The 27,011-nt window shown below is 43.6% G+C and overlaps 1 protein-coding gene across 2 annotated transcripts in view; it reads right to left on the bottom strand.

Annotated features, from left to right (window-relative positions):
- SLC35F1 (solute carrier family 35 member F1) overlaps positions 1-27,011 on the bottom strand; it is a 363,009-nt gene that overhangs the window by 136,185 nt on the left and 199,813 nt on the right. For both annotated transcript variants that reach the window (XM_025184648.2, XM_075924049.1), the window contains exon 2: positions 5,916-6,091. In XM_025184648.2, the coding sequence (XP_025040433.2) occupies positions 5,916-6,091 (176 nt within the window). The remainder of the gene's footprint in view (positions 1-5,915; positions 6,092-27,011) is intronic.

Below are 27,011 nucleotides of genomic sequence, written 5' to 3'. Positions count from 1 at the left end.
CTATGGAACTTTAAACTACACATTGTCAGGAATCAGAATTGCAGTTTTATTTCTCACCCACTAACTAAATTTTATCTGAATATGATCAGGAGTCTTCAACTTACAAAGAGACTGCCAACTGGTAGGTTGGATAAATTTATCCCATACAATTTGGCATTCATGGTTGAAAGATTAGAGAAGTTACTGGACGTGCGGTACCCACTGACAGCTACAGAGTAACACACAGTGCCGAGGGAAGGGGGAAGGGGGATGAAATATTGTTATGAGAATTCCAAGTGCTAACATGTCATTTTTGTGCTGATCCCAACTGTAACACATGCAAAGGCTGTTTATTTTTCAAAATACATGGTAAGACTGACTGAGCACGCAGCCTTGCATTGGGGTAGGTGGAAGGGACCCTTCTGCAATGGGAGCCCCCGAAAGAATTCTGGTCAACTTGACTAGAGTTCATTCCGGGCTTCAAAGACAGTCCTTGCTGCCGTGGGAGCTCTGCTAACCTTTGCAAATCTGCAACATGTTTCGTTGGCCTGTGATAGGTCTGGGTCATAGCCCGGCCCTCACTACACCCCTTCAGGGGAGTCAGTACTGCAGCTCTCGCAGGCAGAGTTGGTTGGATGACAAAAATCCATTTTCCAACAACTTTTAAGGTTTTGTAATTTTTTTGTATTCAAAACTGGATTCAGATCAAAACTTCTGAATATTTTGTGAAAAACCCACCTGCCCTGACATATTTGTTTCTCAACTAAAAATCTGACTCCTCTCAGTCTTTCCTATCAGAAGTTATTTGAGGCTACGGCTACACTACGGGTTTTGCCAGAAGAGGCAATGCAAATGAAGCACAGATTAGCATTTTCTCGTGCTTTATTTGCATAATCTCTTCCAATCCGTTTTTTCACAAGAGGTTTTTGCGCATGCAGTGTGGACATTTTCTTTTTGTGCAAACACCCCTTTTTGCACAAGATTCTTATGCCTCTCCTGCAAATGAAGTGCGAGAAAATGCTAATCAGCGCTTCATTTGCATTGCCTCTTCCGGCAAAGCCTGTAGTGTAGCCGTAGCCTGAAAGTCCTGGACTGCAGAAACCTTTCTTTTGAAAACTTTAGCCAAATCAATATGCTTCTGCAAAACATTTAGTCTGTCAAAACAACCAATTAGATAAAACCACATTTTATTGAAAATGTTCCTGCATGTCCCGGCCACTTTATTATGTGTAACCCAAATACAGAGGTGCCTTGGAGATCTAATGGGGGAAACCTGTGTGATCTAAACTATAGGATCTAACCCTTAATAAATGAATAAAGATAAATGCAGTGTAATTTCTAGAATGAAAATGACCAAGAAAAGACATACGTTGTTTTGACTGCTCACCAAGCAACAGTTGTACAGTACAGTGAAACAGAGCGGCTCCTGCAAAGGTTGTCGTTTTGCTAAAACATACTGTTTGTAAAAGTGGAAGAACCCATTTAAGTAATCAGTAAATTAGGAGTGCACATATTAATGCCCTGAGGTCATAGGTCAAATCCAAGAAGAAAACGGATAGAAGATAAACTGTCCAATAACATGTGGCAGATGATTTCAGCTGTTAATAAAGGTTGGACCTCCCTGGTCTGGCATCATCGGAACCTGACCGGCCCCAAACAAGACAATTTGCCAGACTACGGGAGGTCTCCTGCTACCAGTCCCCAAGCCCATTACCACTGCTGGCAGGCTGCCCCAGCAGGCAACCCTGCCTCGTTTTTGCCCCCTGAACCTGGCTGGGCTGCACAGGCTCCGGCTTCTGCTGTGGGGCTCTGGTCCTGCGCAGCCTAGGACAGCTGCAGGGCTGGAGCTCCAACCCTGGCCCTGCATAGCCTTGGCCCCAGAACAGCGCAGCTGGGGAAAGATATGGGGCTCTGGTCCCACTCTCCTGGGGTTTGCCTTGGGGACTCCAACCCCACACTGCGATGGGGCTCCGGCCTCAGCCCCATATTCCCAGGGGCTGCTGAAGAATGCTGCTGGGCTCGGGCCCCAGTCTTGTGCTGTCCCCAGCTGGGCTGCTGGCCCTGATGCCCGCAGGCCTTCCTGTCCTTATGCTCCCAGACTCTCTCACCCAGGAGCATCCATGGTCCTACCGGATCAGAGAGTGCTGGACTCTGAAGGTACAAACTATAGTCTTTCAGGAGTCTGTAACTCATCTTCCATGGTACAGGTTATATGCCAAATTTAAGACATTACAGGGACTTCAGGAAGAATTATATTTCCATTGATGTTTGTCAGGACTTCACCATTTAGCAATATAGGAGGAGGGTTCATCCCACTTTAGGTACATTCATACAACTCTTCTGAAACAGAAAGTTATTGCCCTGAACTTTGCCCACCCTGTGTATGCTGGGCAGGACATATTGACCATATTGTCTTATTTAAATCATCACAGAGTAAGGCATTACTCAGTATGATTAAAGGCAGAATCTGCCCTCCTGAGATTATATGATTTTTTCCAAATGGGATTCAGGACAAATCTAGTTTTGGAAATGCTCAGTAAAGAAAGGGGAGCCCCAGGCAGGGATGTTAAGGATGCCACCAAAAAGTCATTGGAAGCCAGTGTTGCAGTTGTGCAGTGAAATTCTGTTTAGCTTCTCAAGTGAATGCCTCTGTGCCTATACTGTAGTTCTCCTAATCCATTTATCCATTCAGAGGGCAACCCAAAGAAAAAATAGGGATGATGTTATTGTTGACTTCTAAAGAAGTTTTCATGCTTTCATTTCTGAAAGAGAAAGATGGGGTCATTTAAGGAATCTTAAATTTTACATAGGGAATAAAAGAAGCTAAGCTAGAAAGAAGCTGATGTTCCCAGCACTCATGAATCACTCTATACAAAATTAATATAATTACTAAATGGTTTTCATCTGTTAATGATGCCAAACAATTAGAGAGGCTAGAAGAACTTCTCTAGTCTAACACACACAAAGAAAGAAAATAAATAAATACAGAAGCAAAAATCCAATGTGGGGCTTGTTGCGAACAAAGCCATATTTAGGCCTCACAGAAGCCTGTTGTGGATTTTAAGAGACTGTCATGATAATGTTTAACAGCACAAATATCAGTAGAACTGAATACGTATAAGAAATTGTAAAATATGTAAGAAGAAAAGAAATTAACTAAAAAATAGCCATAAAAGACTGGATTGAACTAACACTGTACTTGTAGCATTAACATGGAAATGAGATGTCTAATAAAAGATACCCCAAAAATGTTTATAAGCTTGTGTAACAAAGGGAGGTGGAAGCTGAGCAGTCAGGTAGAGGAGGTAACAATGATGAGATTGTCCTAATGAGCTTCCCACTTCCAAATAACCGATCGCTACTTGATGAGCATTCTGCCTAAATAGATACTTACCCATCTGCTGAGTAAGGGAATCTCAGCCCAACAGGGTTCTGTCACATGGCAGCATTAAATGGACAATAAATGAAATGGCCATGTGCTGCTGTAGAGCGCTGTAGGAATTTTATGGAATGTATTTGGATTGCTGCTTTCCCTGCTTGTGTCCATTTCTTGTCCGTGATTTTTCTGGGCATCCTGCCAATTCCAGACATTTCTTTCTGGCTATTCAGTGGGTGCCCACCAATTTTTCATATCATTCTTCTCTGTTTCAGCTTTAAACATTAGCTCTTTAAACACCTTCCATGATCACTGTGCCTATGGGTCATCCTCCCTCATTACCCACGCCCTCCCCTCTAGAATAATTCTGCATACAACACCAACTCCTACTCACTCCCAGCTTGCTTTGTGACAGTTCTTCCTACTGGAACCAAACACTGCTAAGTGAAGAAAACCAGGATTCATTCAAATACCATTACATGGGGTTTGGCCTAACTCGCCAGCTCTACTACAGATTTCCATTATTACATTGGGCAAGTAACTTACTCTTTCTGTGTGTCAGTTGCTCATTTTACATTCTCCCAGCCCTTTTCTGTTTTGTTTATTCAGCCTGATGGCCCTTCAGGGCAGGGATAGTCTCTTACTGTACGATCATTCCTGGCCATAGAGTATTAAATGTGAGCCTGTGTACCAATAGTTTAATTTGCAAAATGAAACCTTCTTTCTTTAAATTTTAAGACTAGATACCTGTCTATCAGTGAATGAGCCAATTATTAAGCTTTCATACCCAAGGAAAAACTGTATGCTTCTGGTACACTATATTTTCATATTGTATTAGGATCTTCTGCAGAGTTAGGGTATGTCTACGCTAGCCCACTAGTTAGAACTAGGGAGGCTAATGTAGGCATTCGAAGTTGCAAATCAAGCCCAGGATTTAAATATCCCGGGCTTCATTTGCATCTTCCCAGCCGGTCGCCATTTTTGAAATTTACAAGTCCGGACTAACTGCCCGTGTCTACATGCGACAGGGACCCGGTATTTCGAATTAAAGCCCCTAAATTGAACTACCTGTTAAACCTCCTTGCAGGAGGAATATCAGGTAGTTCGATTTAGGGGGCTAGTGTAGACATACCCCAAGAGTGCCATGCGGACACCTGTTCTCCCATTCAGGTAACATTGTAAAGAAGAAGTGAAGCAACATCACCTACGGTGAATTGTAATCAGACTAGTCCGAGGGATTAGTTGAACAAGAAGTAGGACTGAGTGGAATTGTAAGCACTAAAGTTTCACATTGCTTTTATATAACAAGACCCTCTTTGTAAGATATGCTTTCACAAAAAGAGATTGCACTATAGTGCTTGTATAAGGTGAATTGGCAGCAGTGGGCAGAGGCAGCTTTGGATCCGCCAGGCTCGGAGCTCCGTGGCCAGGCTGGCAGTAGAGAGGGGCGGCTCGCTGGGAGGCCAGTGGTGGGGGTCCTCTGGTCTGGCAAAATCCCTCAGTAGGGACCGGTCAGGTCAAGAGGGTACCAGACCAGGGAGGTCCAACCTGTATTTCCTTTGCTTATCATTTTTATAGTGCAAATATTTGTTATAAAAATATAGTATTTGCATTCCTTGCTGTAACAGAATTCAATATATTTGAAAATGTACAAAAACATCCAACACTATTTAATAAATGTCAATTGGCATTCTTTACCTTCATACATTTCAATTAGTATTATTTAACAGTGCGCCTAATCACGATTCATTTTTTAATTAATTTCATGAGTTAACTATGAATAATTGACAGCCCTACCACAAAGTATGTGTTTTTTAGTGTGTTCTGGACAAAAGGATCAGTTAATATAAACAGAATAAGACTGTCATTAAAAGTAACATTTTCAAAAGCATCAAAGTCACTCAAGAGCCTAAATTCCATTGCCTTTCATTACATGCAACTTAGGCCCAGATATTTTAATTATATTTGTATTTAGGCACTGCTGTGTTTAGCATTGCAACACCTGAATGATTTAGGAACCCAAAGCTCATTTTAAAAAAGGATTAAGGCTGAAAATGAGCTTTGGGCTCCTAAATCATTTTGCTATGTGAAGCACAGCAATACCTAAATACGTTAAAAAAAATCTGAGCCTAAGACAAATTCAAAGAAAGGCAATAGAGTTTAGGCTGGTGAGTGATTTAGGTGCATTTAAAAAAACAGAATTTCAGTGCTTTTGAAAATGTTGTCCATCGCAACTGGATCAGAGGTTCCCAATCTGTGGGGTGGAACCCCAGGAGATGCAAAAGAATGTTTGGGGGGGGGCACAGTGGTTAAGCCCTGATGGGGGCCAGGGAGTGAGCACCCCCTAGCTCCAGCCTCAGCCCCCGGGGCACCAGCTGCCGGCCTTGACCCCGTCACACCTGCCCATGTCACCCCCATCCCACTCTAGAGCTATGGCCCTGCTCCTGGCCCTAGTTCCAGGTGGCAGGGGGTAGGGGTGAGGTGAAAAGTTTCAGGACCACTGGACTAGATTCTACAATAGCTTAAAGAAGCTACTTCCTTTACAAAGAATGGTACTTACCTTGTCTCACAGCTAGTGTTGTAGTATAGACCAGAAACAGGAGAATGTAATTGAGGAAGCTCTGGAAAACAGGAGTGTTGGCATGGAAATCCTCAGACAAATACTTGCTGGTAAGGCCAATGCCACAGATAAGAAGGGACAAAACCTGGCCAAGAGCCACAGACAGCAAGAGCTCCCTAAAAGAAACAAGAAAAGACAGACATAAAATTCTCAGCCTTTCAGCCAATGAGGAAACTCTTATCCTCCTCTCAGCATGAATCCAAAGGAAAGTGTTAAAACAAGGGAAGAAACATGATGGCCATGAACTCAGATGCACCTGGAAAGAGTTGACTAGTAAGTATTATCTCTTTCATCAGCATTTATTGAAATACTTCCCAAAAACTCTGGCTTTTTGTTCATTTATTTCATAAATATCCCGATTATGAAAGAACAGTGACATTTCATGCATATAACATGATGGAAAGATTTGGGCCCATTTAGTCTGAAAACTGCCTCACCCCTTCCCCACAGTTTGCTTGTCTTGCTTTCAAAGAAAAGACTCAGGAGTATAAATTCACATTTACAACACAAGGAAAGTGCATAGCTTTCCAAGTATCTAGTATGTGTGTCTCTGTATACACAACCAAACAGAGAAAAAAGCCATGGAATGTTATCATATTTCTGGATCAACACAAATAAAATGAATGAATATACTGTCATCCTTCATTTGTACTTTCATCTCATTTCTATTTTGCTTTCCTTCTACTGTGTATCTATTCTTTAATCTTTTTCACCATCTTCTTTCTGTCCTCCACTTTTTTTTTCAGACTTTTTGAAAACATTCTCTTCATAACTCCTTTTACTTCAAGAAACTTTCGTATCTGAATTGGCTTCTTGCTTCAGTTTATCTTTCCATTCATCATTTCGCCCTCCTCATCTGACATTTTCTTCCTTCATATTCCTTCTTTCTTCTGCCCCACTGCCCGCCCAATACTCCTGGCCCCTTTTGCATCCGCCATGTTCTCCTTCAGCATCCTCATTTTCTCCTCTCAATTCATGCAAGTCCAGGTTCTTTGTTATCTCTTTATCTCTTATCTATCACAGTTGAACCCAGATAAAGAACATTCAACTGTTGCTTGTGCATTAAGGTTTGTTTCAGGATATTCTGCGCATGCAATATAAGAATGCATTTTTCTTTTTTTTTTTAAAAAATGCACCCTCGAGAGTCTACTGTGAACATACCTAGATACTACTTTTTCCCAACAGTTGTGCCTAAGTCTTTTCCATGTGTGTGTCCTCCTCGGGCTGGGGACTGGGGTGAGGGGAAAGACAGTAAAGGCAGCATATCATTGTGGAACACTGTTCAGCTGGGATGAAAATCTTTTTAATATGCCACCATCTCTAAATATTAAAAACCTTTTAAGGCAGCTTCCCTCTTCTAGAAATATCTCCCTCAGAGTGACTGAATATTTGACAGCTATAGCTTAGATCTTCACAAGCACCCCTTTCTTAATAACTTAATATTACTGTGTGTTGGTGTCAGTCACGGTCTGAAACAACCAAACAGAAATACAGGTTGTGGTACAAAAAACAGGACTATGTAGCACTTTAAAAACGAACAAGATGGTTTATTAGGTGATGAGCTTTCGTGGGCCAGACCCACTTCCTCAGATCAAATAGTGGAAGAAAATTGGCATGACCATATATACCAAAGGATACGATAAAAAAAAATGAACACATATGAAAAGGACAAATCAAATTTCAGAACAGAAGGGGGATGAAGGGAGGGAGGTAAATGTCTGTGAGCTAATGATATTAGAGGTGATAATTGGGGAAGCTATCTTTGTAATGGGTAAGATAATTAATGTCTTTGTTTAGACCGAGGCGTAAAATGTCGAATTTAAGCATGAATGACAGTTCAGAGGATTTTCTTTCAAGTATGGTGCGAAAAGGTCTTTGAAGCAGGATGCAAGTAATCAAGTCGTTGAGACAATGTCCTTTCTGGTTGAAATGGCAAGAAACTGTTTTTTCTTTGTGATCCTGTCTAATATCTGTTTTGTGGGCATTGATTCTTTGGCGAAGTGGCTGAGACATTTGTCCAAAGTACATAGCAGACGGACACTTTTGGCACATGATAGCATAAATTATATTTCTGGACGAAATTTATGAAATTATTTATGAAATTAAATATAATTGTCCTTTTCATATGTGTTCATTTTTTTTATCGTATCCTTTGGTATATATGGTCATGCCAATTTTCTTCCACTATTTGATCTGAGGAAGTGGGTCTGGCCCACGAAAGCTCATCGCCTAATAAATCATCTTGTTAGTCTTTAAAGTGCTAAAGACAGAGCTACAAGGTGTGCAGTAAAGCTGCAGGGATAAAGGGTCTCCTGCAGTAGGTCCCTGAAGGGTCTGGGACTGGTTAAGAAGGCCCAGCTGGAAGGCTTGGTTCTCCTTTGGAGAAGCCAGTGCAGGCTTTACATCTTCTCCAGCTGCTTAGGATGGCAGAAAGAGACAGTTCCTTGTGGGGCTGTGCCAAATTTAAGACTGGCTGAGAGATTTCTTTGTTTGAAATGTTGTATCTGAAGTGTTTGAATTGAGGATGTAAGCAGGGGCTAAACTGCTGCTTGCTCTCAGCCAGCTAAAAGGAGGGGTGGGTGTGCCCACTACAATTGTTTAGCTCTACAAGGTAATTAACTGTTAACTGTTGATATGTAAATACAGCTCAGGAGAGAATCTGAGGTGTGGCTATGTAAATCCCATTCAGCCAGGGCTGATGGAGGATCACTGTTGGAATGAAATGTGGAGAATTGTATATAATTTGGGACTGTTGTGGGGGGTCACTAATCATGCTACCTATAAATGTGGGAACTGTAAAACATGCCACCAGTGCTTGCAGGAGAGACACCACCATCATGGCAAGAGGTCTCGGAGGAACAAGCCTCCCCCCTTCCAGAGTTGAGTAAACTGAGCTGGGGGAACGGGTTAAAGGGCTTGAGTCAGCCTGCTTCACACCTGTCAGGTGTGAGCTATAAGACTGGCCCAACCTGCCCCTTTCTCCTTTTGTTTTAAGGACAGACCTAAAGCAGACTCCCTGAGGAGTCTTTTCTTTTGCTAGTCCAGTGGAAGCTGGATTCCTTTGCCAGTCCAGCTGGTGGCTAAAGAGTTGAAATCATGGAGAGCTGAAATCACTGGTTTGGTTTTTGTAGCTACAGATGGGTCAGTGTGTTCCGTTAATTCTTTATTCTCAGCCCCTAGGTGATACAGTAGAGTAGCTTTTCATCTTTACTAAGTGTTCAACTCTTAAATTTCCTATTAAACAGCTTTAAATCACCTCTTACTATTGCGTCTACAACATAGCTGGAATTCCCCTTACAGACACAAAAGCCGTTAAAAGTACAATAGAATTAGAGAGGGGTACAAATCATGATGCCTGAAAGTCCACTAACTTTGAGAAAAATTCTCTAGCTACTATTCACCATTTGACTATATTCAATGTAAAAGAAAAAACCCTTTGTCCCTAGAGTCACTAAATCCATTAAAGGAAAGTCTGTTAGAAATCAGCATTAGAGACTAATAGGAAGTTCTTCTCTGACTTAGGAAATGAAGACTAAAATCATATAGCTACACCCTTCCAGCAATATATCATGCACTCAGAAACAACATGGACGAGCCATAGTGTTTTTGCTTTCCTTGCCCCTGACATAGTCCATTTCCAAAGTAAGAGTACTACTTACTTTGGAAAGACTGAAGACTGTTAGCCACATAATTGCCACTGATCTTCTTTATAGTCCAGATTCCTTTTTTTGCTTCCCACCTTTCTTTGGTTTGAGTCTCATTTCTGTGCTTGACCAGGCAGCTTTCTGACTACATTGCATGGGTTGGAAAGTGTGGAAAAGGTATCCCACAAGGTCTTTTCTATTGGTCATTTCTATTACTTTCTATTTACACCATCAGCTTTTCTGTTCAGGGACTCTCTTCTATAGCAGTGAAAATGGTTTTAATGTTTAACAAATTAATTACAATCATTTCATGGTCATGCCCTTATTGGAAATAGAGACAATTCATGTAGTCCTTATAGTGCATTAGCACTCAAAATACTGACTGTGCACACAAGACTGAAGGGTTATGGATATCTCCTCTGCTTGTGACTTCCATATCCCCTTTGTCTTCTTAATTGTTAGTGCAGCAACCTCAAGCTGGCATTAGAAAATGATATTGTGTTCTTCCTCCAATCAGAATGTAGATTAACATTTGGTGGATGGTATGCTAGACAGAATAGAATTCAGCCTGCTCTTTGATAGCTGCTCTGGCTATGAGGCATAAACATGTCTATATATTAAAATTGTCTTTATATTAAAAAAAATTCAGGTGGGACAACAGAGTAATGTCATTATGTCACTCTGAGTCCCACCTGCTTCCTCCCTCTCTCTCCCTCCCCCCTCCTCCAACTCAAGCCTGATCTTGCTACTTCCACTCACCACTTGGAATTGCTATTTGAAAACAAGCCTCTACTCCCCTTCCTCCACCCCCACCCCTCACCCCACAGGGCTTTCAACGCCAAGAAACATGGAACAGTAGCTGGCAGACCCCACATTGCAGCCGTGGCAGCCAAAGGGACAGAGGGTACAGTGCTCCACTGGATAGCAGCCTGGGGGCAGGCGCTAGGCGCAGGGCTCCCTGCTGGGCTCTGTGCCAGAAGCAGGCTTTTGAGGGACCAGAGCGTGGTGCCCAACTGCCTGGAGTCCGGCTGCCCCCATAGAGACTCACCCCTCCCCAGCGGCTGCACTTACTGCAGCGGCAGAGCACCCCTGAGCTGCATGGGGGAGCCACCGCAGTGACCTGACTGCTCCTTCTCTTCTGCTCCCTGTGGGCGGCCCTGGGCTCTACGGGCAGGGCTGGGGCAGTGAGCAGCACAGGTGGGACTGCCCGGGGGAGAGATCAGGACTGCGGCTCCCTGCGCTGCTGCTTTCCCCACCTCAGCAGGCTGCAGTGCCCTGGAGCACCGCGTGCACACGGCACTTCCTGTGTCTCACTGTGCCCCACGCAGGCAGGCACCCATGCGCCTCCCCAGCTGCTGGGATTAGAGCTGGGCCTGGCGCACGCTGTGGCCAGGAGAAACGGGGGTTAGGGTTGGAGGGGAGAGAAAGGGCCTGGGCTGGTGGGAGGATGCGGGGGAGAAGGGGCCAGGCTGATGGAGCAGGAGGAAAGAAGAAGGGGGGCCTGGGCTGGCACAGTGGAAGAGGGAAGAGGGGCCCGGGCTGGCATGGCAGAGGGAGAAGAGGGGCCTGGATTGGTGAGAGAGAAGGGGCCCAGGTTGGAGTAGGGGGAGGGAGAAGGGGCCCAGGCTGGCATGGCCACAGTCTGGCCCTCCCCTCCCCACCTGCGAGAGGGGGGTTGGTGAGCACAGCGAGCAGGAAGTACTAGGGATGTTAAATATTGATTATTTGAATAGTCGATTAACCTCGTGAATTCTTATTGGTTACTCAACTATTCTTTAGTCCGGGGGGGGGGGGGGGGCGGGACAGGAAGCCAGTGCAATCTGGCCCCACTCCCGAGGTGCCCCTTGCCAGTCCACGCTGCTACCTCTGTATAAAAGACAGCAGTGTGGGGTGCCAGGCAGGAGCTGGTCCATGAGGGAGTCAGTTTAAAAACCAACTCCCTCATAGACTGGCTTCCTGCCGCCCCACGCTACTGTCTCTGATACAGAGGCAGCAGTGTGGTGTGGCAGCACCCCTGTCGGGGTAGGAGGAGGGGTCTGTGCTCCCAGACCCAGTGCAAGCCAGAACTGAGCAGGGCTGCCTGCCTGGCTGGCTCCTAATACAATTTAAATGCAGAGCCGCCGTTGGGTTCTGTCCCAGACCTGTCGCAAGCCAGGACTGAGCCAGGCTGCAGGCCAGCCTGCTAAAACATTGACTGGCCAGGGAGGGGTGGGTGGGAAATGCATGTAGTCTATAGCATTAACCTATAAGCTTTTGTTTATCGGCTAATTGGTTAATTGTCTATACTATTACATCCCTAGGAGGCACAGCCCCATAGTATTCAATAATATGCAGAAATGGCTCAAATGTACATGGAACGCAAATATCCTAAGTAAAGAGGACCCTTCTAGATAGTGTAGTTTCTTCCACGACCATTTACCACTCTTCAAAATCTCTTACCCCAAACACAAAAATGTTTGCTAAAATCATAAGTGACTTGCTGACTCCGTTTGTCAGCATGGAAGGCTTTATTCTCCTAGTTCCACTCCTCACCAGCTGGATCAACACAAACACTGCTAGAGGGCTGGTTCAAGGGAGTGTCCTGAATAACAGAAACGAGACGTGCGTACAACAAAACAGGCTGCTGGCAGGGTAAAAGCCTTTAAATGAAGATGCATTATTCTGTTCCTTTGGCTGGGCAGACATATGGAAAATTTTCCTTTCCCTTTAATAAAGGGGTTGCACAAATCCCTTATTTTTAAGTTGGTGGACATGTCAGCCATTCTCCAGAAGCAACAAGAAAACACAATGGTATGGAATGAGGCACAGACTGGTTGGCCCCGATAACAAAGTTAAATACCTTCATTGTGCAGAAAATGCTTGATGGGACTACTTTTTAACTTCATTTTTATTCCTTTTACCAACAGTGATCTAATTCAAAATACTTAGCTCCAAGTTGTGGACAGACTCACTAACATCTTTCAGTTTTAGGGTAATATTTAAACTATGGAAAATTAGGAAATATTTGTATAAATACCACATGGCCCTCAGCCTGTGTGATATTACCCTGCCTGAAAGCATAATTAGATAAATAATTAGATTTGCCAGAAGCTGGGAATGGGTGATGGGGGATGGATCACTTGATGATTACTTGTCTGTTCACTCCCTCTGGGGCACCTGGCATTGGCCATTGTCAGAAGACAGGATACTGGGCTAGATGGACTTTTGGTCTGACCCAATATGGCTTCTTTTATATTCTGAAAGGTTAAAGAAACCAGGCAGAAGAGGGTAAAGCACAATGAGCTAGGTAAGGAATGTCTCCTAAAACACAACAGCCAGATTTACATTTGTGAAGAGTCTTCAGCTCCAGCCCCAGCAAAAAGGCTGTTTGCCAAGCCTGAGACTCTGAAACAATCAAAAGACACTGGCCATGAAAGGACCTACCCTACCAATACGGTGGAAGTTGTCAGCAGCCTTAGACTGACACAGAAACACAGACTGTGAATTTGAGGTCTGCAGTGGGGAGACTGTAACTTGGTCGCCAAGAGAAAGGAGCATACAAAGAATAAGTTATCCCTACCCAATGGCTTGAAGGGGATGCCAAGCGTTGATAAGTATTTTAATTAATTTTAAATCAATTTTCTTGGGGGCTGTGTACTTTTTTGCATATAAATCACCTTTTGTTTTGAAGAAACAGCTTCTGTGTCTCTTCATTCTGTTCTACCCACAGGTTCCTGAAGAGAACTCATGCAGGTGCCAAGTCCACTGGGTCTGCTGGGTCACATGATTGCAAACTAAGGCAGTGTAACCAAATGTCCAGTTGAAGGGTGGTTGCATCACAAGCTCCTACCCCAAAGAGAAATAGGGGCATGAGCCTGCCTCTTAAAAGGATACTGTGAAGGAGCAGCTCCCTCAGTGGCTGTGGCACAAACATTGAAAAAAAATTAGTTCTTTGGCTGTGGAAAACCTATCACCCACCAAACAAATCCAACAATTATCAAAAACACATTCTGGGTACTGTGAGTCCGTTGTTAAAATCTCACAATATTGCTGAAATATGCAATACCAGCTGGAGTTACCCGGTGTTGCTCGGGAAACCGGAGGAGCAAAATGTAGAAAAACAGTAGTCCATTATCTTTTTTTGAATGGTAGAAAAGTTGCACTGATTTCTATAGGGATTAAAATATAGATCAGCATCATCCCCGAAGGGTGGGGGTGTGTGACCCCGGGTGGAGGGGAGGTTACACGTGGGAGGGGCACCCCAGCTCGCACCCAGGGCTGCAGGTGCCACAGGGGGCAGGGCGGGTGCCCGAGCCATTGTGCGCATGGGGGTCGGGGCACTGTGTGCTGGCGTGGGGGAGAGGGCGAAAGAGGGCCGTGTATGTAACCTTGCGGGCAGAAGGGGGCTAGTCCCGGATGGCGCTGGGGGCTGCAAGTGGCAGACACAGGACCTAGGGTGGGCGGGGCAGCCCCTGCAGCGCAGTGCAGCATGTTACTTTTTTATTTTTAGAGCTTGAGCTTGGGCCTGATCTGGTCCAAAAGTTCCTTAAAACCTTCTCCTGGAGGAAAGGTTAGCCCATGCAAAGTTTAGTTGTGGTAGCTCTTATAGTATCCAAGTTACTAGTACACAAACTTACAAACATTCTCCTTTATATATTAGATTTCAGAAACTCTGTGTTTTACATCCACAGAGTTCTGCAATATTTTTCTAGATTTTTTTTGATGATTCCAGCCACATACAGAGAGTATGCCAGAAAGAGAACAGCTTTTTTCTGTTAGGGTATGTCTAGACTGCATCCCTCTGTCGGCAAAGGGACACAGATTAGGCAGGTTGACATTGCAAATGAGGCAGGGATTTAAATATCCCATGCCTAATTTGCATAAAAATGGCCATCGCGTTTTGCCAACTCAGCACTTTGTTGGCAAAAAACGGCAGTCTAGAGGGGAGGCTTTCTTTCTCGACAGATCTCCCTCTAGACTGCCACTTTTTGCCAACACAGTGCTGAGTTGGCAAAACACAGTGGCCATTTTATGCAAATTAGGCATGGGATATTTAAATCCCTGCCTCATTTGCAATGTCAACCTGCTTAATCTGCATCCCTCTGCCGACAGAGGAATGCAGTCTAGACATACCCTTAGTCTTCAATAGTATACCCCATGCACTTAATGAAGATGAAAAAAGTAGTGGGTTTTGATTTGGGGGCCTCAGTATGAAGCATTAAAAAGAGACTCATTATGAAAACCTTAAAGAAAGAAAATGGGCTTTAGGTAGGTTTTGCCTGTTTTAGAACCTACTCCCTTATTGTGTGCTTTTCTATATCTCAACCTTTTATCTCACTTAGGGTGCAGCTACAGTGCACAATTCTTCTGGAATAATGGCCGTTATTCTGGAAAAACAATATTAGCATCCACACAACAATTGCAGTTTTTTGAAAGAAAATCGAAATAATGGAGGGCTTTTTCCATTGTTGGTAAACCTAATTCCATGGGGAATAACGCCTCTTCCGAAAGAGCTTTCTCAGAAGAGGGTGTGTATAGTCGCTCCATTGTTGCTATGTTGAAATAGCTCCTCACCAAGGGCATTCTAAAGTTATTCCTCTCCAGTGCCTCCTGGGGCTTGTAGTGGAAATGCAGAAGACGATTCTGAGGTCAAGGAAATTACGTGGTATACCACAATTGTTCCTTTTGTGCCTGCATTTTCTTCCAGGCCTGGATGCACTAGTCAGCCATTTGTGCTTTTTACTTATTAATCTTTTGTTATTCTCAAAGAGTTAGCTGTTTGCTCAAGATAGTACAGTGTAGGAATGCACTGTTGACTTTCAACAAGTTCTAGGACAGGTCCCAAGGCCATGCACCTAGTATGGGAGTGCAGGAGGGCTTGGGAAGATGACATAGCTATCTTTGCTGAATATTTTCCACCTGATAATGCTAATTATTTGGCCAGGGAAAATATGCAAAGTATCAACAAACTAATTATTGGATGTGGGAAAATATGCAATGTATCAACGAACTTGTTAGGTTCTCAAAAAAATAGGAGTGATTACTGTAGATCCAACAGTATATAAGTGCCAGAGATATTCCTAACAATGTAACCTTGGCATAGAGCAAAGCTGCAGAAGGTGCTATGCACTGGCCACTGGGGTCCGTCCTCTGTCCTTCTTCAAGGGGTTCCCGGCAGCAGAAGGGACATAGGCATTGCATTTTATTCTGAGATCTGCTTAAGCTTAATAAGTATTGTACTGTCTTAATAAGCATTGCATTTTATTCTAAGGTTTGCTTAGGTTTATTAAGCATTGTATTTTTTTAGTAAGTATTGCATTTTATTTTGAGGTTTGCTTAGGCTTAGTAAGTATTGTATTTTATTCTAAGATTTGCTTCATTGTATTTTACCCTAATATTTGCTTAGTAAAATCTTTAAGCCTTCACCCAATTTGTGTGCTTATTGCCTCCGAATCCCTTAAGGGAAAAACCATTGTCTCTTGGCAATACTGGGCTCTACATTAAGATAGTGTGTACACATTAGAGTAGCCTGCCTCAGACTAATTTTGAGGCTTCCCTGTAGTGTGGACGCTCTATTTCGAAATACAATTTTCCAGAAGATATCTTCCGGAATAGCTTTTTGTGAAATAAGATTGCAGTGTAGACGTATCCTTAGAAATCCTAATAGAACAAGCCACCATAAGCTCTTTCCTTTTTCCCATTCAGGGTAAGAGGGTCACCTTATTCTCCTCTGGGCCATTTTGAGACTTTAAAATGCAAAATGATTTGAAGATTTTCTGCTCTCCTGCTGAATAGCTCACAATGATGATTCTCCTCAGGAGGTAAGATAGGATATACCTCTTTGATATATACCAGTTAAATTCAGTGATGTATTCAGTGATGCAATCATGACTTCCTCTTGAAGCTACATAAATCTATTTCAGTCTAACCAACATTGGCAGTTAATTGGTTCCACTTTTACTTATGGTGTGGTGGCATTATCATTAATAGTAGGAAAGCCCGAATCGCATCCAAGCCAATTAGCAGAGAAAGCCAGTTCTAAGTACAGGCAGTCCCTGAGTTACGTGGATCCGACTTACGTCGGTTCCGCAGTTACGAATGGGGATTTCTCGCCCCGGAGAACTAGAGCAGCGGGACGCCTGGTCCCGCCGCCCGCCTTCTCCGGGGCGAGAAAAGCTGCTCCCCGTCTCCCTGGTCTGCTGGCAGAGCCAGCAGACCAGGGAGACGGGAGCAAAGCGGCGGAGCACCGGGGGCCGGACCCGCGGCCGCTTCCAGATCAGCTGGAAGCAGCGCGGGTCCGGGGCCGGGTGCTCCGCCGCTTTGTTCAGCGTCTCCCTGGTCTACAGACCAGGGAGACGCTGAGCAGAGCGGCGGAGGACCCGGGCCGGACCCGCAGTGCTTTCAGCTGATCTGGAAGCCACGGGTCCGCCTGGGTCCTCCGTGGCTTTGCTCAGCGTCTCCCTGGTCTGCAGACCAGGGAGACGCTGAGCAAAGCCGCGGAGGACCTGGGCCGGACCGCGGCGCTGATCTGGAAGCGCCACGGTTCGGCCCGGGTCCTCCGCAGCTTTGCTCCACGTCTCCCTGGTCTGCTGGGGGGGGGGGGGGGGAACGCAGCTAGTGCCCCCCCAGCAGACCAGGGAGATCTGGAGCAAAGCCGGGGGCCTGTGGTAGAGCAGGTGGGGCACTGCCGGTTGGTCCCGCAGCACCGCTCCTTGGCGCTACTGGACCAACCCGGCAGCACCCCAGCTGCTCTGCCCCAGGCGTCCTGATTCAGCTGCTGATCAGTTTCAGCAGTGGCTGAATCAGGATGCCTGGGGCAGAGCAGCTGGGGTGCTGCTGGGTTGGTCCAGTAGCTCCGAGGAGCGGCCGCGCTACTGGACCAAGCCAGCAGCACCCGAGCTGCTCTGCCCCAGGCGTCCCAAAGTCAGCCGCTGCTGAAACTGACCAGCAGCTGACTACAGGAAGCCCGAGGCAGAGTTGCTCTGCCCTGGGCTTCCTGGAATCAGCTGCTGGTCAGTTTCAGCAGCAGCTGACTTGGGGACGTCTGGGGTGTGTCTAGACTACATGCCTCCTTCGACGGAGGCATGTAGATTAGCCAGATCGGAAGAGGGAAATGAAGCCGCGATTAAAATAATCGCGGCTTCATTTAAATTTAAATGGCTGCCCCGATCTGCCGATCAGCTGTTTGTCGGCAGATCGGGGCAGTCTGGACGCGATGCGCCGACAAAGAAGCCTTTCTTCATCGTGAAACGAGGCTTACCTGTGCCGATGAAGAAAGGCTTCTCTGTCGGCGCATCGCGTCCAGACTGCCCCGATCTGCCGACAAACAGCTGATCGGCAGATCGGGGCAGCCATTTAAATTTAAATGAAGCCGCGATTATTTTAATCGCGGCTTCATTTCCCTCTTCCGATCTGGCTAATCTACATGCCTCCGTCGAAGGAGGCATGTAGTCTAGACACACCCCTGGTGTTCTTACCTTGAATCTGTATGTAAGTGGAACTGGTGTCCAGATTCAGCGGCTGTTGAAACTGATCAGTTTCAGCAGCGGCTGATGCCAGTTCCAACTTACATACAGATTCAACTTAAGAACAAACCTACAGTCCCTATCTTGTACGTAACCCGGGGACTGCCTGTATGTTGAGTTTGATTTATGGGGCATTGCAAGAGATACCAGGTATGGTTAACCAGTGGCCTGGCTGGGCTAGATCAGCTCCCCACCTATGGCACAGTGGGCCCAGCCTAGTTGGAGCAGCCTGCACCCATGGTGCGGTGCGGTGGGCCCAGCCTGAGCAGCTCCCACCCACGGCAGGCTCAGACTGACCTGGCCAGAGCAATCTGTGATGCAGCGGGCCCAGCTGAGCTAGAACAGCTCCAACCCAGCTAAGCTGATCATGCCACACAATGGACTTGGGGCCTGCTCCTGCTCGGCTGGGTCCACCTGTCAGAGGGATCCCAGTGAAGCGGTTAACCAGTTAAATGTAACATTTAACTGGTTAACTGATTAAACGGGATTTTACATCCCTATGAGATTCAATCAAATAATTCTATATAAACTCTATCCTGCCATTTTGCAATTTTAGCACAATCACAGCTCAGAATCATCTCATTCTCTGGAGTCGAAGCACTGCACTGCATTTTGGAAAGCTAAAAAGCCACACATTATGTTACAACTGCCAGAAGAAGATGAAAGATGCAAAACGATAACAGAATGGCCTATATAATAGAATAACCCTGATCCTGATCTCTCACTTACACCAGTGTAAAGGAGCTCATGACAATATAGGGCACATCCACATAACAGGGCTAAAACCGAAATAAGCTATGCAACTTGAGCGACCTCAATAGTGTAGCTTAAGTCAAAATAGCTTATTTTGGCTCTTGGCGCTGTCTACACAGCAGGAAGTCCGAGTTAGAGTTCCTCTGACTTTCCTTACTCCCAGTAAAATGAGAGCTACAGGAATCAAAGTAAGAAGTCCTCCAGCTCAACATTATTTTGATGTTATGTCAAAATAACTGCTTGCTGTGTAGACACGGACTATGTTTTTCAGAATAACATCAGTTATTCCAAAATAATGCTGCTGTATAGACATAGCCACTGTCAAGGGAGTTACGTTACTGTAAAAGCAGTGTGAGAGGAGAAGGTGGTCCATGCCTCACACAGGAAGCAGTTTTATTATGCTTAAAACTTCTGTGCTCCATGTTGGTGCTGTTCTAAGTTTTTTTTTCTTTTCTACTCTAAGGGTATATCTACACTAGCCCCCTAGTTGGAATTAGGGAGGCTAATGAGGGCGACCGACATTGCAAATGAAGCTCGAATTAACAGTTAAAGTAAATGAAGTTCGAATTAACAGTTAAACCTCATGGAATGTTAATTCGAACTAAAGGGTTTACCTCGGAATCGCGCTTCTCTGCCGCATGTAGATGCAGGCAGTTATTCCGGGCTAGTCAGTTTCCAAAATGGCAACCGCCCAGGAACATGCTAATGAAGCACGGGATATTTAAATCCCACACTTCATTTGCAATTTTGGTCGCCCTCATTAGCCTCCCTAGTTCGAACGAGGGGGCTAGTGTAGACGTACCCTAACATACTGATGTTTCTATAATAGCAAGAAATTCCAATATTAAACCATTCAAAAGTTAGCTTTTCAGCCCCTGACATATACACTCCTATAGACATGTAGCTGTTACATTTCCTAAGGTTCTCATTCATTTCAGCGTTTCATATCGTTACAGCATTCAGTTTGAACATCTGACCAATACACTCTTCTCTGTAGTCATAAAATACCTTTATAACCCAACATTAAAGTCAGGGATTACACTCTGAGCTGTCAGGGAATAGACAGACACACAGACCAAGTGAGAAGTGCCTGTCCATGCCTACTGCAGCTGCAGCGGGCACATCTGGAGGAAGTGTGCATGTCCCCAAACTGGGGGATAGACAGACACACAAACAAATTTTCTCAGGGTGTGTCTAGACTACAGAGTTTTGTCGACAAAAGTGGACTTTTGTCGACAAAACTATACCTGCATCTACACTACCACTGAGTTCTGTCGACATAACGTCGACAGAACTCAGCAGTTTTGTCGACGCTGGTAAACCTCATTTTACGAGGCATAACGCCTTCTGTCGACAGAATTCTGTCGACAGAAGGTGTTATTACATCTAGGGTTGTGTCTAGACTACAGGCTTTTGTCGACAAAGCAGCTTGCTTTGTCGACAGAACTGAATGTAGTCTAGACGCTCTTTGTCGACAGAAGCTTTGTCGACAGTATCTGTCGACAAAACTTCTGTCGACAAAAGCCTGTAGTCTAGACGTACCCTCAGATATATAGTAGATAGCTGTCCCTTTCTCCATGTCAGCCCCCTGCTGCTCCAATGGGGTTATAGTTGCTCCAGTCCCCATCTCTCACCCCTTGCTGCCCCCTGTGGTCATTATACAGTATAACAGACCCCTTCCTTTCTGTTTTATATGAAACAATCACATTACAGGCACATTCCATTGTCCTGGCACAAGCAAACATTGACCTTACTTTAAGTTATGATAAGAGGCAGCTGCATACCAAATTTGGTGGTCCTACCATTTAGGAGGAGTCCTTGAACAGACTCACACATGGACAGACAGACCGACAAACAGAAACTCTTTCAAATATATAGTAGAGCTCTAAAGACTGGAAGTACTAGTCCCGCAACATAACTCAATCTTTGCTAGCTAGGGTCTGAGACTGGCAGATTGTCTCCTGATCCAAGTCTTCACTAGGTGAGCAGCATTCTATATAATAATTTCATAGCATGGTGTAAGAACAAGCACTGAGATAGAAAGTACGTCAGACCTAGGGTTGTGAACAAATAGTCAACTAGACGATTAACTGATAAGACTAGTCTTATCAGTTAATCTAGTCGACTATTCTATTACTCACTATCTCACATCCCTAGTGAGAGCCTTAGTTATTTATCAAAATATTATAAGGATGATATTTGAGAGGAAAGAAAAAAATCAGAAGGATGTTGCTGAGCCAGAGAAAAATAGATAAGGGCCTGTATTTCATCTGAATGCATGATTTTACCAAGCTGCTTTATTTGAGGTCACCTTAATGCATTAATATAACAGCATAAATGAGAAATCACTATCTCAAAAAATTCTATTTTGATTTCAATACGATTTGGGGCTGTTCATCTGTGACAATAAGATGGGCTTTATTTAAAGCATTTAAACACACACACAGCAGCCTAACTTTATGTATCCATCTTTAATTTTGATTTCTGGCAGTACGTTAGGACGAAGGCAAAAGAAGTATGGTTTGAAAAGCCAAATGTCAACACAAAAATAGAATGTTGCTGCTGTAGTATGGAAAAGCATTTAGGTTCCAGTTTTATACCAGATTTAAATAGGAGCATACCAGGAAAATAGACATTAATATAATATATTGACACATTCGCTTAACGTGAGTATGCAGCATCTGAGAACTTAAATTAAGAGAATGCTGCTCAAACCTTTTTCATGCCAACCAAAGCATCTGTCGAGATATTTTTGAAAGCTGGGGCTACAAATTTCTAATAATTTTCAGTCTGGCACACATGAAAGCCTCTCAGCTGTTCTCTTTGATTCAATGCTGTCTATATCTAAAGTCAGAGTGAGAGGTATTTTGCATTTATTTAACAAGTGTTTTTCCCTATGCATTCTTAATTTTATACCACTCTTATATGTGCACTACACAGGAAAGAAATCCTGCAAGATGGCAAATACAAGTCTCTCAATTGTTGCACCTCTCCCAGGAAGATAGGTTTTATAGTAGAAAAAGCATCTGTATCAGTTCATGACAATTTACATACATGTCCATGACTTCCAAGAATAAAACACTGAAAAGCAATGAAGAGCAAGCCAGATTTCCCTGCACAAATGCTGTTAACAGTTAATGGAGTTGGCACCTATGCCATATTTATGATATCAATCTATCAGTCTCCTCATGTTAATTCTCAATGATTACATTAGGCAATGTGCCCTGTGTAATTGCAATGGTGATCAGGTTAATATTTAAAGCCCTCTTCTATTTCTGACAATGGCACCAATAAACTGTTCCGAACTGCCAAATCATAAGTAATAGCCAGCATTGAACAGTGAAATAGCAAAGCATGGATTCCACCTAATACTATAAGAATTTTACTGAAATATTTATATACAACTCAATGATTGAAGTTTGCCCCTATGGAGAAGATCAATACCACCACTTAAGTCTTACTGAATTCCTATTTTGAGGTCTTACATGGAATTTAAGAGATATATAGGTTTTATGCTGGGCATCTGCAAAGAGGTGAATTTTACACCCAGTTAATGATCACCTGTGACTCTCTCTGTCTTCAAGGAGAGTTGCAGGTGGCCAGCAGCATACCTTAGGGTTTTGAAAATAAGAGGTTAAATATCAACTCATTAATACTCATAACTGAGCAAGCTAAAGAACTTCTGGCATTCTGATCACCAAACCGACCTCAAAAACTTCAGGCTTTGAATCACAGACTAAGATTTAAGGAAAAGCAACAGAGTTACAGTGGGAAATGGATATTAGAATAATGCATTACCCAAGAGAGTTTAGTCTTCTGTTTTTTACTATATAGTATCTAAATTAGAAAGAACTATTTGCAAATGGTTTGAGTTCTTCTGTGAAACTCAGAAGTGGGTCAGCAATTTCTTTTCACTGCATGGGTTGTTCTGTCCCTTGCTGCCACCGCTTTCCTCAGGTCCTCCACTTCTCCTCTCTGTCACCTTAGTTTGGGACAATGAGAACTGAATCTTATAAACACTTCAGTCCTTCATCGGTGCATTAAAAGGACTGACAAAAATTATTTGCTTAACAGAAGAGACCTTATAATAGAGATGGAGCAGAAATGTGTATTTTAATATACTTGGGGAATCTTCAGGACAATCTCCTAAAACAGGAAATTTCCTAAATATTTTCTGTCTCTTGAATGTTTCACTGTGCTGTACTTCTTAGAAACGGACGTCCACTAGTGAGGTTATACCTCAACAAGTTTGTTCATGTTTCAACCTCACTCTTGCATGCAAATAGTTTAACACTGTTCCTTGAAAACACAGCTCTTGCTTCTCCCTTTACATACAGTTGTAGTGCATTGCCATGGTACTGGGAGAATCTGCTACTGTGGTTGCAAACACAAACAGCACTTTTCATCTTTTTTTTTTTTTAAATCAAGAAGCATGTTAAAAAACAGTAAAATAAAGAGCCAGGAGAAGCCCTCAGGGCACTTGTTTAGATTGACCATAAATTCAATCTATCCTCAGCAGAATCAGTAACCTTACCACTGAGCTCATCAAGGGGCAAAAGCAGGTTATTCCTAAAATCCATAATACTTGCAGTTCTAAAATTGATGGTTGTGTGTCACCTAGAGACTTGCTGTATATAAGGCTATCTAGAGACCGGACAGAGCAGGATTGTTTCCAACTGTGAAAACCAGTTGAGTGGAGTTCTATTTACGCAGGGTTCTTGGTGGTTTACAGTACTAAAGAGCACTGAATAGACTGTGAAAAGATTTACATCCATCTGGTGGTATATGCAAAGTTGTAGATGCAGCACAATGTCCAGCACAATGATTTTTTTCTCAAGTCAGGCTCCTAGAGCTAAATCTAACCCACAACATTCTATGGTGCAGCTTTTAATAGTTCTCATAGTATTAATATAGAAGCTTGTATCATTGGAACTACAGATTTCACATCAAAATCTGCAATTTCATGGGAATAGCTAACATTATCATTTGCTTTTCCAGTCATGGATCTTGAAATGCTTTGCATTCAGCAAAGAATAGTTTTTTTGAAGTAAGTAACATTCATTTTACAGATGGGCCGGCAGACTTCTCTAATTTGTAGTTTCTCCATACTGAAAATGAGAGCAGTTGAAATAGGCTCAGTTTTATAAAAAAATTCATGCACCCTGGAACTCCAGATAATCTACTATCAGCCCCTTTAGATGGGCAGAGTTTTACCACCCCAATATTACAATTAAAGACAGCACATATATTTAGTCGAGGTTCTTAACATTAGCTTTGACTCTATTGTAATTGAATTAGTTTGAGCTGTTCAATCTGAAAGGAAAGCAGGAAAGGAATATGAATCTTAGAGGAAATAACTGAACCACTTTGGCGCTTACACCATCACCTTTCAAGATGAACATCTGCCATTACTACCCTGCAGGACAGGAGATCCCTTGTAGGAAAGGCTCTACTTATGAGCAAAGAATGCAGCTTCAGCTTCAACTCTGAATTTTCTTGCCTTTCTGAGTTTGTCAGACCATTAAACGTGATTTGAATATAATATTGTACTTTTAGTTTTATACTGATAAAATCTTTCACAGTTTGAGAGAGACAAGAAAAGAAAGAAGGTAAAAACACTCTTTGGAGAGGTGAGAGAATTAAATGATACCATCTACTATATGCGGCACACTCATTACTTAAGAGACTATATTCAAATTGGTTATATTTGCTATGCATTGGTATGCTCCCTACATTTTGTTCTTTACTCTAGTAGATTGGTTAGTTAATGCATGAAACAGATTATTGTGGATTGAACATACAGGGCTATGGAACAACTTGATCTCTTTTATGGGAAGCATGTTAGCTTTTCATGTTGTGCCATGGTTTATTTGTGTATTATGGTGATATTTAATTGAACTGTAATTAAATTACAACAGAAAGTTTTGTTGATGTTTTGAGCCAATTTTTTTGTTCAATTAGTTTTGTTTTGCTCAATCCCCTTGTAAAACAGATTTTGCGTGGAGGAGGGAGTCAAAAAAGCAAACTAATGCAACTCAGATATGAAAGCCATCCGACATGACAACCGTTACATACAAAAATATCAAATGTTTAGTTTTTTCAAGACACAGCTGCAACATAGCCATTTTCCAGTTTTCTTAATGGTGACAATTCCTCTCCTACAAATACCTCTCTCCTTTGGATCTAATTTTCACCTGCACAACCCCCTTAATGCTAGTAGGGTTGCAGAGGGGTAAGGAGCTAATAAAAAGCAACTGAAATCAGTGGGCATTTTTTGCTACCTTTGAATATCAGATCAGACCCTAATTGAGAAGTGAATCATATATATAGTAGCCCAATGTCTGTGAGTCTGAACACTGATGTACACAGCCCCACCCCCCTTCCCCTCCCGCCGTGGCGCTCTGCTGAGTGCTGCGCCGCTCTCCTGGGCCACGGCGGGGGAGCAAGCAGCGGCAAGCGACCGTTTGGGGTCCGCACTCCCCATGCATCCAGTGGGCGTGGCTGTGTATGTCCTTGCTGTCTACACCAGAAGTTAGATTGGTTTAACTGTGTCAGTCAGGGGTGTGGATTTTCCACATCCCTGAGTGGTGTAATGATACCAATATAAGTTGCTAGTGTAGCACAAGCCTTGGTCAATCAGCTTTCACTTGCATACCCTGGTTAGTCCTTGGCTACTCGTTCAGCGTCTGCTTCCTTTCCCAGTACCTCTGAGGTCCCTGAAGTGAGCAGGCATGGCTGCCCTCCGAGACTGACAGAGAGGGGTGGTCACACTTGCCCTGCTGGGAGGAGCCAGAAAGAACCTGCCCAACCTGCCAGAAGGGCAGGATAGGAAATACAGAAAGATGGGCCTCACAGCTCACTTGTGCTGGAGCAGCCAAGGGATATAGACACTTCTCCCCGCCACTGTCGGAGCAGGATGCCAAAGAGAATCTCTGCTGACGTGAGGACCAGCCCGAGTTTCCAGAGCGCCCAGCCACTACGGACACTGAAAAGTTGCTGGAACTACCACTAGCCATATATCCCGCTGAGACAGAGGACAGCTCTGGGATTTAGGTAACCCCAAGGGAATGGTATAAAGAAGCCCAGGTACAGCTGACTGTAGTCTAGCTGTGTTGCTGCCTGAATTCAGGTCAGCATGTTGTGGCCCCATTGATCAACTGTTGGAACACACCATCACTGTTAGGGTCCTGAGCTTTGACCTGGTGGAGTAGTGTAGTTCTGGGTTCCCCCAAATGTCTGTGCTGCCAACCCCACCTCTGGGCTCCTCACCTTAGGCCAGCAGGCCTGTGTTTATCTTTTGTCCACCAGAGCTTGGACATCAGAGCTCATTTGACTGTTTGGTGTTCCGCCCTGCTTAAGTGCCAGAGCAATAGACTGCAAAGTGCTCTGCACTGCCAGAGCTCCTGCAAAATGGACTATTGTGATAATTTAGTCTGACTTCCAGCATAATACTGGCCATCGAATTTCATCTACTAATTTCAACATCAAACTCATAATTTCTGGCTGTGCTGAAACATGTCTTTTAGAAAGATATCCCATCTTTATTTAAGGACTTCATATGATGGAGAATCCACACATTCCTTGGGAAATCATTTGAATGGTAATTAATTTTGTTGTTAAAAGTTTTCACCTTATTTCTAGCTTGAATTTGTTTAAAGTCATCTGCTTTCATTGGATCTTTTTATGCCTTTGTCAACTAGATATAAAAACCTTCTATTGAAAGAAAGAAAGAAAGAAAGAAAGAAAGAAAGAAAGAAAGAAAGAAAGAAAGAAAGAAAGAAAGAAAGAAAGAAAGAAAGAAAGAAAGAAAGAAAGAAAGAAAGAAAGAAAGAAAGAAAGAAAGAAAGAAAGAAAGAAAGAAAGAAAGAAAGAAAGGAAACACTTTATTAACTTGCAGAGTAACTAAAAAATGGGAAAAAAGTAGTTCACAGTTACCAGCAAGAAAATCAGCTTTTCACTAAAACTCATAATCCACTGAGGATATGTAGCCTGATGACACCATAACCAATTGTGTTCAGTGATATCTGGAGACAGCTTAACAAGAATGCCAATCAGTAAAGCACTCAGAAAAGCTCTTTGCTGAAAAAGGTTTTTCCTGTGAAGCTGTATGTTAACACTACAGCTAACACGTATTA

Source organism: Pelodiscus sinensis, chromosome 3, assembly GCF_049634645.1.
Source record: "Pelodiscus sinensis isolate JC-2024 chromosome 3, ASM4963464v1, whole genome shotgun sequence".
NCBI lineage: Eukaryota > Metazoa > Chordata > Testudines > Trionychidae > Pelodiscus > Pelodiscus sinensis.
This window is presented reverse-complemented; position numbering and strand designations above follow the sequence as displayed.